Here is a 12,475-nt window from a genome sequence, read left to right on the forward strand (position 1 = left end):
TTGCTGAGTGGGGTAGCTTAGTGGTTAAAGCATTTGCTCATCACACAGAAGGCCTGGTTTGATTCCCCACTTATAAGAAATTATACTATGTAATGACATAAACTGTAAATTCAAATCTTAATTTAATAGAATGATTTTGTTAGTTTTGATCATGTTATAAATCTGTGCAATGTCAGTCATGAATGTGTGCTCAGTCCTACGTTCAGAATAACGTATGATGCAGAATTTGGTCAGGAAAGTTTATTTATGAAGGATATGTTCATAATTCATTTAACAGTTAAATTCCAGGTTTGTAAATATTGTTCTATGATCTTTGAGGTAAAGAAGTATCATACCCGAGGTCAAAGTATGGAAGTACATTGTTACAACTTAATAAGTTGTTTGGAAATGGCCTTTTCATTAATTGCAACAAAAGCTGGTGTTAGATGACAGTTTTTCATAATATAGTCCATCAATTGTTCATAGATTGCACATGACCAGTAAGATAAAGCAGATGTTCACAAGGCAAGCACATATTGCAACATTTTATTCCACATAGGCCACAAAACAAAGTAGTATTCTGTAGGTGAGACTTTGTTGTCACAATTGGAATGTGTTTCTTGAGATAATACTTGTAAACCATGAGGCCACAAAAAGCAAGAGATAATTATAACATGCTGTTTCTGCCAACATATTCTAGTTCCCAAGTTAATCATACATTGTTGACTGACATGGCTTCACAAGCAAACTTATTTTGCCTACACGCACTGGATAAACAATGGATTCATCACAGTCCCTTGGTTTACAGGTACTCTGTGTGACTAAAGTAATACAAATACTTCAACATGCATTCAGACCTTTGACACACAGAACCAGTTCTTTAACTGATATTATCATGAATTCTGTAGTATTACACAAAAAGTTACTTTCTTCCTCCCCCAAGTCAGATGTAGCATGTCACTGAAATATCTTCCAGTAATTAACAGCAACATCACTGGAGTAGAGTAAATGACATGAGAAACTCCTGCAACATGAACCACATTCCCACTACAAATCTAAATCTATATATCACATGAAAAGGAGTTCCAATATACATTTTGCACCATCTGGCAGAGGATATCTCAGTTGCATCCACTGAAGACAAACATACGTTAACATCATGGAATCTTCTTAAGGAAATCATATAAAGACAAATTATCATGATTCAAATAAATATGTTTGATTTACTATAATTGTGACAAAAATACATACAGGTAAAAGGTCACTCCAGGCTTTGTGCAGTTTATCTTGCATAAACAAGATTTCCAATTTTTGGTTAATGCGTGCATACAATTTAATCAGAAATATTTGCCCATTTACACCAACAAAAACACTTAGCCCATCAAGAAGCAATGTACTTGTCAACCAGTGAAGAGATGAGATAAAATGCTTGTTTTGGCTGACTGTATGATTTCATATAGTTCAAAACATATTTACAGTAAGTGAACCAGCCATCAGTGTGGCACCACCATATCTCCAGTTCCAACTCCTGTGCATTTTCATCAAAATTCTGACATGGAGTCCACCAACTGAGACATTTAATGTTATTTGCACATGCATAGGGTACTGCAGCCATTTAACACTGCTACTGAACCCTTGTAAGGTGAGACAATATATGACAGGACATTAGCAACATGAAAAGAAGACATTTCTCATCAGCTCAGTTTTGAAATCCGACATAAGTCAAGTGTTTGTGTTTCTTTTAATATGTGAAGCAGTTGTTGCAACACAGTATGTACAGCTTATTTAGTTTTATTTATAATATTGCTTTATGAATTTCTTTAATACAGATGCTAAGTGAATAGAAATTGTACATACACAGTTAACACTGACCTTTAAGTTGGACACATTTCATGTAAAAGCATCTTCATTTATTTGCAAATCCTACTTCTATAAGAAATCCCAAGCAAAAAAAAAAAAAAAAAGACAAAAATATTAATATAACAATCATCCAGAAATCTATCAGTTGCTTAAGACTGTTATTTCTAGATTTAGGGATATGTGGGAGGAAGGGAAACTGCATTGTACTTTGGTCTGCAAAGTGTTGATTATGAGCACTACTGTTTCCAAAGTTTCTTCAGTTTTGAAAACTGAGCTTGATCTTGTCTCATAATAGATTAAACATAACACTATGTGTTTGCTGTATAAAGTGGCATATCATAGCAAGAATCTGGAAGATGCCAAGTGTAGAGATGTATGACATGGCGTCACTCAGAGGGGCACCTTCTCTTCTGGAAGGCTCCCAGGAGTTGTGGGGGACTGGACTGCATCATCATCCGGAGCTGACTCACTCAGCTGCTCATCAACACTGGTGCTGGAGCGACTGCCAGATACACGGGCCTGAAACAGTCACTGACGTCGATCATACTAGTGTTCATGAGAGCAACACCCACTACCAGACTACCATTTTATTGCAACTTATCTTGAATTGAACAATAATTATGACAAACATATAATTAAAATTTGTTCATAAACATCTTCCTTACCAATGTTCACGGAATATGACGGATCTGGTTAATTTCCCAAGCTGGGAAACAAGTCCACTTAGTCACCCAGCTTTATTCCCTATCCTTCAGGCAAGGACTATAAAAATTCACTTTCCACCCAGTCTCCACTGGAATTCTAGAGCTTTGTTTTGTACATTTTATAAATATATTACACAAAGAAACTGTCATCCTGTCAACAGAGTGACTGTCATGCTGTTTTTAGGTATTTGGAGTACCATTTTCATATTCCTAACGAGCATGCTCAAGTGAATTGATGAACTTTGCAATAAAAGAAATATTCTTTATACGATATTGATTATCTATTAGAGCACCTTGACTGATTGTCATCACAACATAACAGGTTATGAGGTATATTCGGGAAATGAATCATACAAAGATTTTCTCTGGACTCATTTCAGTCTACGTCAAAATAATTCTCCTTTCAAATTCAAAGCTGTCTGAAAGAACCTGTTTACAACTGAAATTATCTATGCCAAATTTGGTTTAGGAATTTTGCATGGTCTAAAAAGATCTGATTATAAAGACATCTTGAACTTACACAACTGAGTCCAATATAAACACACCTAATGAAAACATTTTGGAGGTAACTATGAACTGACAACTACCTGTTACTTGTGGTTACATAGCAAACAGTTTTACATTTCCATAGTGCATGGAAACTACAGTCAAATGAGTGAACGAGTGAGTGAGTTAGGTTTTATACCGCCTTTTAGCACTATCTGAGCAATATCACGGCAGGAACACCAGAAATGGGCTTTACACACTGTACATAAGTGGAGTCGAATGCAAAAAGAATACAAATGTTTCAGAATATCACATTCCTGACATGCTCAGTTTTAATGTGCTAGGTGACTTGTCAGTGACTTTTGTTAAACAGTCTATTAAACACAGTGACACAGATATTCATGACATCCATCACAACAACAATCATGCAAAAGTGGAATCTATAGCTAAAAGTACATGAACATGCTGATGAAATGAAGTTACTATTAGCTTTAGCAACAGACTCAATGGACACAATGTGGCAAAGCATCCACATCAAGGTGTCCCTCTACGGAGCACAAACATTAATCTGGATCTGGTTAAATTGTGCTCACAAACGATGGAAACTGTGCACTTAAGTCTAGAAGATACAACATATACACTCACCAAGCGATCCTTTAAATTTTCTATTGAACGGGATGTCTAGAACAGATTCATAAACTATACTACAGGATCTTCTATGTAACAAAATGTTCTTTGAAAAGTCAGACTTGTCCATTTCCTCTGTCAACATTTTTCTTTGGACAGTCATAATAGCCTAAAAATAACTTGCTTATGGTGTACAAATGTGGTGTGTGTTGCGCTGTTACAAATACCCAAGAAGAGCTGTAAGTGTGATGCTGCCCAGTAACACTGACTGCTCCCAACTTCCAGCAGCTGCTGCAGCTGCTGCTGCTACCATGACATGCCACTGGGAGATTGAGGAAACGTTTGCTGAGTCTGTCTACTGCAGTGTTTATTATCTCAAAATGATACCATATTTTGTGTCATCTTAAATTTATTGTTGAAAACTATTTGTATCTTTACAACCAAAAGCTTGAGCCCCACTGCCTCCAGTGCACTGTCAGAGATTACTGTTAAATCACGGAACTTGTGCTCCTATTTCATTTTATGTTGCATGTGAAAAATGTAGCAGTGTCTTAAGAAATAAAAAAAAACATTTCAGAGTTGTGCAGGAGACACACCAGTTATGAAGTCTTTTATTTGTTGTTAGCTTTTGGTTGAAAAAACTATTACTGGTATCTGGGTCAACACATTATGTCATCCAAGTTTTACAGGAGGTCTCCTTTAACAAGATTTTGAGCTAGGTCAGAAATGCACATTTCTACAGGAAGAGGGAACATGTTATGAACTAATGATGATGGTTACTTGGTTAGTTTGACAGGTATCCTCCCAAAATGTAGACCCATTGAAACAACAAATTGGTTGCATCCATAGTTAATTGGCTGTATCCTTGACTGAGAAAAATGGTACCACCCATGTAACGAGTATTGACAATGTAGTAAATTATTCTTTTTTTCATCAAGATTTATTTAGTCAATGATATTTAAATGTGGTATAAAAAATATTCATCTAGGAGATATGATGAGCATAATATTTTACCAGAAACATGGCATACATATTTTATAGATTTATTAAATCATGTATCTGATGACTATGACCAGGAGTAGGATGCTTATATTGGAAACTATACAAAAGAACACAGTCATGATGATTATACTTACTGAGTAAATGTTGAACTTTCTTATGACACAATTGCAGAAATTATATGTGCAATGAACAACGCTGAACTGGATTGTCACCATTTGAATGATGGTGTTCAAAAGGATTTTTAAAGAAGATTAAGGAGATATCATTACACCCTGCCTTGTTTTATTGTTTTGACAAATATTGTGTAAAGGTCATTTCACAGCTACATATATATAAAAAGGGAAGTAATAATGAACCTGGTAACAATGGGGCATTTGTTGTTGAACACTTTGTGTAAGCTATTTACATTTATCACAAATAAGAAAATCTATTGTTCAAAAGCATATAACTCGAAGAAAAGGCATATTTTAACTGTACTTTTATGGATGTCAAGAAAGCGGTTAAAAATGAACTAATTTAATGAAATTAAATAAATTACTTTATCAACTTTTAAAGATGGTATCCAAAGAAAAACATTTCATGGTCTTCAACATTGCTATGACAAAGTGTGAGCTGTAGTTGTCAGACAAGTAAGAAACCTATTATTATTTTGATTGTTCCACTTGTGTTAGACAAGGATGTCCACTTAATTCCTTATTGTTGTCCATATGTATCAAAGTGTTGACCAGGCCTTTCATTAATTACGGGTGACCAGTATAGCCCAATTAATTAGTGTGCTATTCTTGTCTGTATTTTGGGAGGTCTTCATAATGGGAGTGAACCGTTTGACATACCACTGACGTGCATGCTGATAACTGATGCATTCAATACACAATCAAATGTAACACCATTTCACCATTAAATACTCAAAAGACATCTAACATTATCTAACGACCAAACTGGAAGTTGGCCAATGGCTATTTTACCATGACCCCCATGACCCCTGAAGCACAATATATCAGCAAAAAGTATATATTTATATTTACATTGTATAAAAGAAGTAGAATCATTATACTTGAGAAGACAATGTATATTCACAGCACCCTGACCAAAAACACCATTCCTCACAGCACCTTGATACCACACACCATTCCTCTGAGCACCCTTACCACACAAACACCATCCCTCACAACACCCTGACCCCACACACCATCCCTCACAAGATCCTCACCCCACACACCATTCCTCACAACACCCTGACCCAAAACACCATTCCCCACAAGACCCTCACCCCACACACCATTCCTCACAAGACCCCACACACCATCCCTTACAACACCCTGACGCCACACACCATTCCTCACAACACCCAGATCCATCACACCATTCCTTCACAACACCCTGACCCTAAACACCATTCCTCACAGCACCCTGACCACACACACACTATCCCTCACATTAGTCACAAGACCCTGAACCCATATACCATTCCTCACAGACCCCTGACGCCACACACCATTCCTCACAGCACCCTGATCCCACACACCATCCCCCCCACACTATCCTTTACAGCATCCTGACCCCACACACCATTCCTCACAGCACCCTGACCACACACACCATTTCCCACACACTATCCTTCACAGCACCCTGACCCCACACACCATTTGTCACAACACCCTGACCACACACACACTATCCTTCACAGCACCCTGACCACAACACCATTCCTCACAGCACCCTGACCACACACACCATTCCTCACACACTATCCTTCACAGCACCCTAACCCCACACACCATTTGTCACAACACCCTGACCACACACACACCATCCCTCACAACACCCTGACCCCACACACCATTCCTCACAGCACCCTGACCCCACACACCATTCCTCACAGCACCCTAACCCCACACACCATTTGTCACAACACCCTGACCACACACACACTATCCTTCACAGCACCCTGACCCCACACACCATTCCTCACAGCACCCTGACCCCATACCCCACACACTATCCTTCACAGCACCCTGACCCCACACACCATTCCTCACACACTATCCTTCACAGCACCCTAACCCCACACACCATTTGTCACAGCACCCTGACCACACACACCATCCCCACACACTATCCTTCACATCACCCTGACCCCAAACACCATTCCTCACAACACCTTGACCTTACACAACATCCTGATACCGATGCTATTCTTCAACAAGCCCCACACACTAATTCTTAATTCTCATAATTTAACTAGCTATACACCATTGCTCACTTAAATTCTTGCAATAGGGTCTCCTTAAACAAGTACCATGCCCTACTCATTCCTCCACCAATAGATACAGCAGGAACACACAGGTCACATTAAGATAATATTATACTCTCACCTTGACACTGGCATAAGTATGTCCAACACTCTCTTCAAGGGACTTGAATGTTGAAGAATTCCTGAAATACATATTGTATAAAAGAACTTATCACCTTGCTTACTATTTTTCTGAAAATTCATGAATAATGCTGAGTCACAAATGCAAGCTTCATCTCCATGTCATAGGCTTATTTAATGCAGTCAGGTATTTTGTGGGATACAATATTTTAGGGAAATATCTTGAGTCGTGTACATCAAAAACTACATAACAAACTTGGTCAACACAAATGTGAAATCTGTGAATACTACCTCAGTTATATCAAAAATTCTTGTATTTTTGTTGTCAGGACTAAATTAAAATCCTGACATTTTCTATGGAAGTCACTGTTAACTATGAACACCACTCTCCAATACTCTAGCAATGTGAGGAGATTACAGGAGATTGACTCACCTAAGATCCCCAATTTTCCTTGACACTGATGAACCAATGTTTGAGAAAGCAGCTGATGTCTTCTCTCCAACTGTCTTGGTTACAGCTGCAGTCTTCTGATAGCTGGAAGAATACACAGGACACAGCTGGGTTTACCATCTTACACAAAACTCTTCAAGAACCTTAATGAAGTACATTAGAATGAGAGACTGGGGAAGCTGATACTTAAAAAGCTAAAGACCATCTCGGCCAAATCCATGTTTGCATTCACATTGTAACCCGTTTATCATTACCCAAATACCAAGAAACCTAACAAGTACTCTCTGAGAGTATCTTACATGGTACACTTGTTGGAACTGTGCTTTCAACAACAAGATCTTTACAGACATGACTTTGAAATTCACACCTGTCCACTTACTGAGCTCAAGGAAATGTTCTGAGACCTGGGGTCAACTTGAGTAGAACTAATGAGGTAAAATAACCTAGGGAAACCTAAAGCGGTTTAGAAAAGTAACCAATGGCAAACTTAAAGCATATTCTGAGTAATAAATGTCCAGTCGAAGATTATTATGAACTACAGGACTTTTTCATACTTCAAGAACACGACCTAACTTGGGTTCACATTTAATTCATTTCAGCAAGGAAGCAAGTATCTGGTATTTCATAGTCCTGAAACACATAACAAGGGGAAACACATAACAATTTCACAACCTCCAGGAACATCTGACACAGGGTCAATTGGAGCTACTCACTCACCAAATTTAAAACTATACCCGAGAGTTAAATTACATATCCCATATAACATCAATTTTCACATAAACATAACCTAATGCAAATTGTCAAAAAACAACATGCTTAGCTGTGCAATATTTACCCTATTGGTGTGTAACATACACCAATACTAAAACAACTACTCCAAAGAGTGATAAGGTAAAAACTGAGGTATCCAGGTGAACATAGTCTACAATATCTAGCTTATATGTCCTGCATACAGACAAAATATGGCATAATTCATGCCTAACTCAGCCAGCTAATGCCTTACTGTTTATCATGTTTATGTATCACACATACACATACATGATAATGCAGGAAAAAACATGCTATGTCATATATATAAATAATAGTACAAGATGCATTGAGCCTGACATAGCCATGGCACTGAATATCTTTTTCACTTTTCTAAGAGGAATGCATCCTCACCATAAAATATGTATTTATTCTGTCTGCTGTATCATTGGTATCAGAAACACATTACGCAAACTAAGTCACAGATCTATTTCTGAATGCAGCCATTCATTGTCCAGCTTATTTCAAAGATCATGCACATTTAACTCCATGACAACGCCTGCCTGGTTTGATTTAGCATTCTTGTTATCCTCCAGACATAACCTCTACTGGTCAAACAGTCAATGTGAGGAAGGACCCATCAAAATGTTATGTGGAGAAGGATTGTATAAGATTATAAAACTAGTGCAATGTGAGTATGTTGGACTGCTTTTCTCCCTTTGGACAGACCCAACCCTTCACAGAATCCACAGCCCCACAAAGTGTAGAGAAACAGGAAAGAGGAGACAGCAGGGATAGTTTCAGCATTAGTTACTCACGCTGAAGACTGTACTATCTTGTCATTTATTTGATGAAGCTTTTCATTTGTTTTCTGATACCTGCAATAACAGTGACACACTTGATAAAGACAACTCATCATTGATTTTGAAAACGTCAGTCAAAAAGTGATAATCAGAAATTTGTTTATGGAACTGTCACTAGTTGCAAAATTGCATTCAGCAAACTATGAGGTTAAACAGTCACAATATAATAAATGCAGCACCAATATGGGAACAGCTGTTGGTCGTGTTCCCAAAAGAAACAAAATTCTCAATTTGAACAAACTATAGTGTCATCATCAATGGACAAATATGCCTCAGTCCAGTTTTCTTAGTCTGGGAGCAGTATTTTTTAAATCAAAATATCACATAACAAAAACTTCAAAAACAAAAACGGTATTGAACCCCACTACAAACTACCCATGTGTAAAAAATGTCATTCCATTATTTACAAAAAAAACCTGTTGATTAATGGATGCCCATAACTGTTGTCTTAAACATGAATGCTGCAGCAGCCATACTGAAATTTTGATCCTTCTTAACAGGTGTCATCATTGGATCAAAGAAGCATGCTACTGCTTCACTGCTTTGGTGGTCTGGGCCCCATTCCTCAAAACTATCTTAGTGCAAAGACGACTGTAAGGTGGTATCCTCTTTCGCCAGTCAGCCAAGTGAATGAGTTTAGTTTTACGGCCCACTCAGCAATATTCCTGCTATATGGTGGCAGTCTGTAAATAATGAAGTCTGGACCTGACAATCCAGTGATCAACAGCATGAGCATCAAAGTGCACAATTGGGAACTGCTGACATGTGTCAACAAAGTCAGCGAGCCAGACCACCAAATCCCGTTAATCGCCTCTTACAACAAGCTTAGTCGCCTTTTATGGCAAGCATGGGTTGCTGAAGGCCTATTCTACCCCTGACCTTCACACCAGGCTGGGTATGGTTGTTGAACTAACTAATCCCACATGGCCTTCACCATTAGAGGGAATGATTTTTGTTCCGTTAGTACCTTGATGTTGTCCATACATCTCCATGTATTTGGGAACTGGGATTGGTGAACAGCTTTACAACTTATAGAAACACCACTCCCACACAACATATAATACAAAATATTAATGAGTGAGTGAGTTTAGTTTTACGCCGCTCTCAGCAATATTACAGCTATATGGTGGTGGTCTGTAATTAATCGAGTTTGGACCAGACAATCCAGTGATCAACATCATGAGCATCAATCTGTGCAATTTGGAACCAATGACATGTGTCAACAAAGTCAGCGAGCCTGACCACCCGATTCCGTTAGTCGCCTCTTACGACAAGCATAGTTGCCTCCTATGGCAACCATGGGTTGCTGAAGGCCTATTCTACCCCAGGACCTTCACGGGTCAAAATATTAATGAAGCATGTGTCATCATATGGACTATCATATATATTATATATGTATACATATTACATAAAATACAAGCACAACTATTGTCTATGTAAACATAAATAGACAGTTACAGTGTGGTGTGTCTAACAAGCCATAAATAACTTCCCTCTACAAAAAATTCCACTCAAAGAAGTAACAAGCCATTTGCAGAAATACAGAACAATTATGAGAAGGTTATTGTGAAGGTTCATTACTTTTTGTGTCTTGATGATAAAATTGTTGACCGACTCAATGATTTTCTGGTTTTCTCAGTAAGTTCTTTGTTTCCATTTACCGAAGTTACCACAGACTAGAGAGAAAAAGACCATCTTCAATCAGGAAGGAAGACCATGATAGAGTATGGAGATGTTGTTTTTCATCTTGTTGGACTTTGAAGTGTATGCACTGTGTATGAACCATCACTGTGGACATTGATAATGTATGATTGTGATTGTGATTAATACTTCATAAATTTCTTATATTTACACACTTACATAATGCTACACATTGATACTTTCTCTGCTTGTGTCACCTCCTCCGTAACACCCCCCTCCCTCCCACACCATGTGGCATTAGTGAAACCAACAAACCCAGTAGACCATGCCTCATAATCCTCTTACTCCTTTAATAAACAACTTGCCAAACTCGCAAAGGAAGAACACCACAATGGTAACTCCAGTACTTTAACACACACTTATGACAGTCATGGTGCAATGATCACTTTGAGGAATGAGGCCCTGATCTAGAGTGTAAGAAAATGATGCAGTGTGAGAGAAACAAATAGCATGGTCAAAGTATAAACATCAAATCAGGCTAAATAATACCACTGCTTAAGAAACAGACAAAATGAAGCCTCACTACATACTAAACAACTATCAACTTCATTCACACTGAACAAAGGTCCTCTTGTGTTCATTCCACTGAAAATTCAATGAAATTTGGTACTTATGAAGTTAATAGTGGACCTCAAAATGCAAAGGTGAAATTATAGTCAAACGTAAAATAATATATATATAAAGAAGTGGAACATATGTACTCTCTATACATGTAGGTGACTGTAACATCACAATTGTAAACATTGTATCAAAAGCAGAAAACAGTGTCTAAATTTGCACTTAGTCTTGCTGATAAGTTTTGGTGACTGAAACAAAAATACTGCTGAGTAAGTGATTTTACATATAGTGGCTCCATGTATGGTCACTGTTTGAGGAAATATCCTTCCAAATTACATGTTCATTAACTCAAGCCTGCCTTTCAACAGCAACTATTGATGGCTGAAAACATTTCATGGCAAGAAAATTCAATATAACAGCTTTTCAGACATAAACTTTTAAGGAAATACTCAATCACAAATGCTTCAGCTTAAAGGTCACATGCAACCAAAAAATCAAACATAATTAAAACACATTTATCACTTATTCATGACATATAATATACATTGCTGCTTTAAAAAAAACAAATAAACAAAATTATAAGCATACAATCGCGATTTAAAAGCGCAATATTTTGTACTTGGGCTTACTTCCCCCGAAACGAACCCCTCAGGAGATCAAACCCAGTCATAGCAGGTGGATATGCACTCACTCAAGTGTAACGACGGCTTCCGATTGGCTGTTTCATTTGCTGATATGCTGAGGGTTCATTGTGTGTACAGAAAGATGATCTCTTTGATGGGCATTTTAGAAGTATAGCCAGTCACAAGAAAGTAAGATTCTGTATGGATAACAACTTCTTTTTGTGTATTTGATGCGTCATTTCAGTATGGATTCATATACTGTTGTCAAACAAAATCATATACACTAAAAGAAGTCGTTATCCATGAAGAATGTATACAGAGATGTTGGGTTTGGAAAATACATGTTCTCTGAATTTGCGCTCGATCCAATAAAAAATCATGTCAGTAGAGATGGTAAACTACTGCGTGCCTGGAATCTGTCATTCGTCCAAGTACAAAGCAGGACTTGAAACTGACAAGTGTTTGCACCAGTTTCCGTCAGATCCAGTCATCCGAAAAAA

At 37.8% G+C, this 12,475-nt stretch overlaps 1 protein-coding gene across 2 annotated transcripts in view; it reads right to left on the reverse strand.

Annotated features, from left to right (window-relative positions):
• Positions 1-511: 511 nt before the first annotated feature.
• The window catches only part of LOC137278183 (tumor protein D54-like), a 31,149-nt gene continuing 19,185 nt past the window's right edge, over positions 512-12,475 (reverse strand). The window contains exons 4-7 of one of the 2 annotated variants that reach the window (XM_067810377.1): positions 9,049-9,108; positions 7,466-7,567; positions 7,034-7,094; positions 512-2,358 (exon numbers count right to left, since the gene is read on the reverse strand). In XM_067810377.1, the coding sequence (XP_067666478.1) occupies positions 2,230-2,358; positions 7,034-7,094; positions 7,466-7,567; positions 9,049-9,108 (352 nt within the window). In that variant the 3' untranslated portion in view covers positions 512-2,229. The remainder of the gene's footprint in view (positions 2,359-7,033; positions 7,095-7,465; positions 7,568-9,048; positions 9,109-12,475) is intronic. The other variant, XM_067810378.1, reaches the window with a different exon arrangement.

Source organism: Haliotis asinina, chromosome 3 (assembly GCF_037392515.1).
Source record: "Haliotis asinina isolate JCU_RB_2024 chromosome 3, JCU_Hal_asi_v2, whole genome shotgun sequence".
Lineage (NCBI taxonomy): Eukaryota > Metazoa > Mollusca > Gastropoda > Lepetellida > Haliotidae > Haliotis > Haliotis asinina.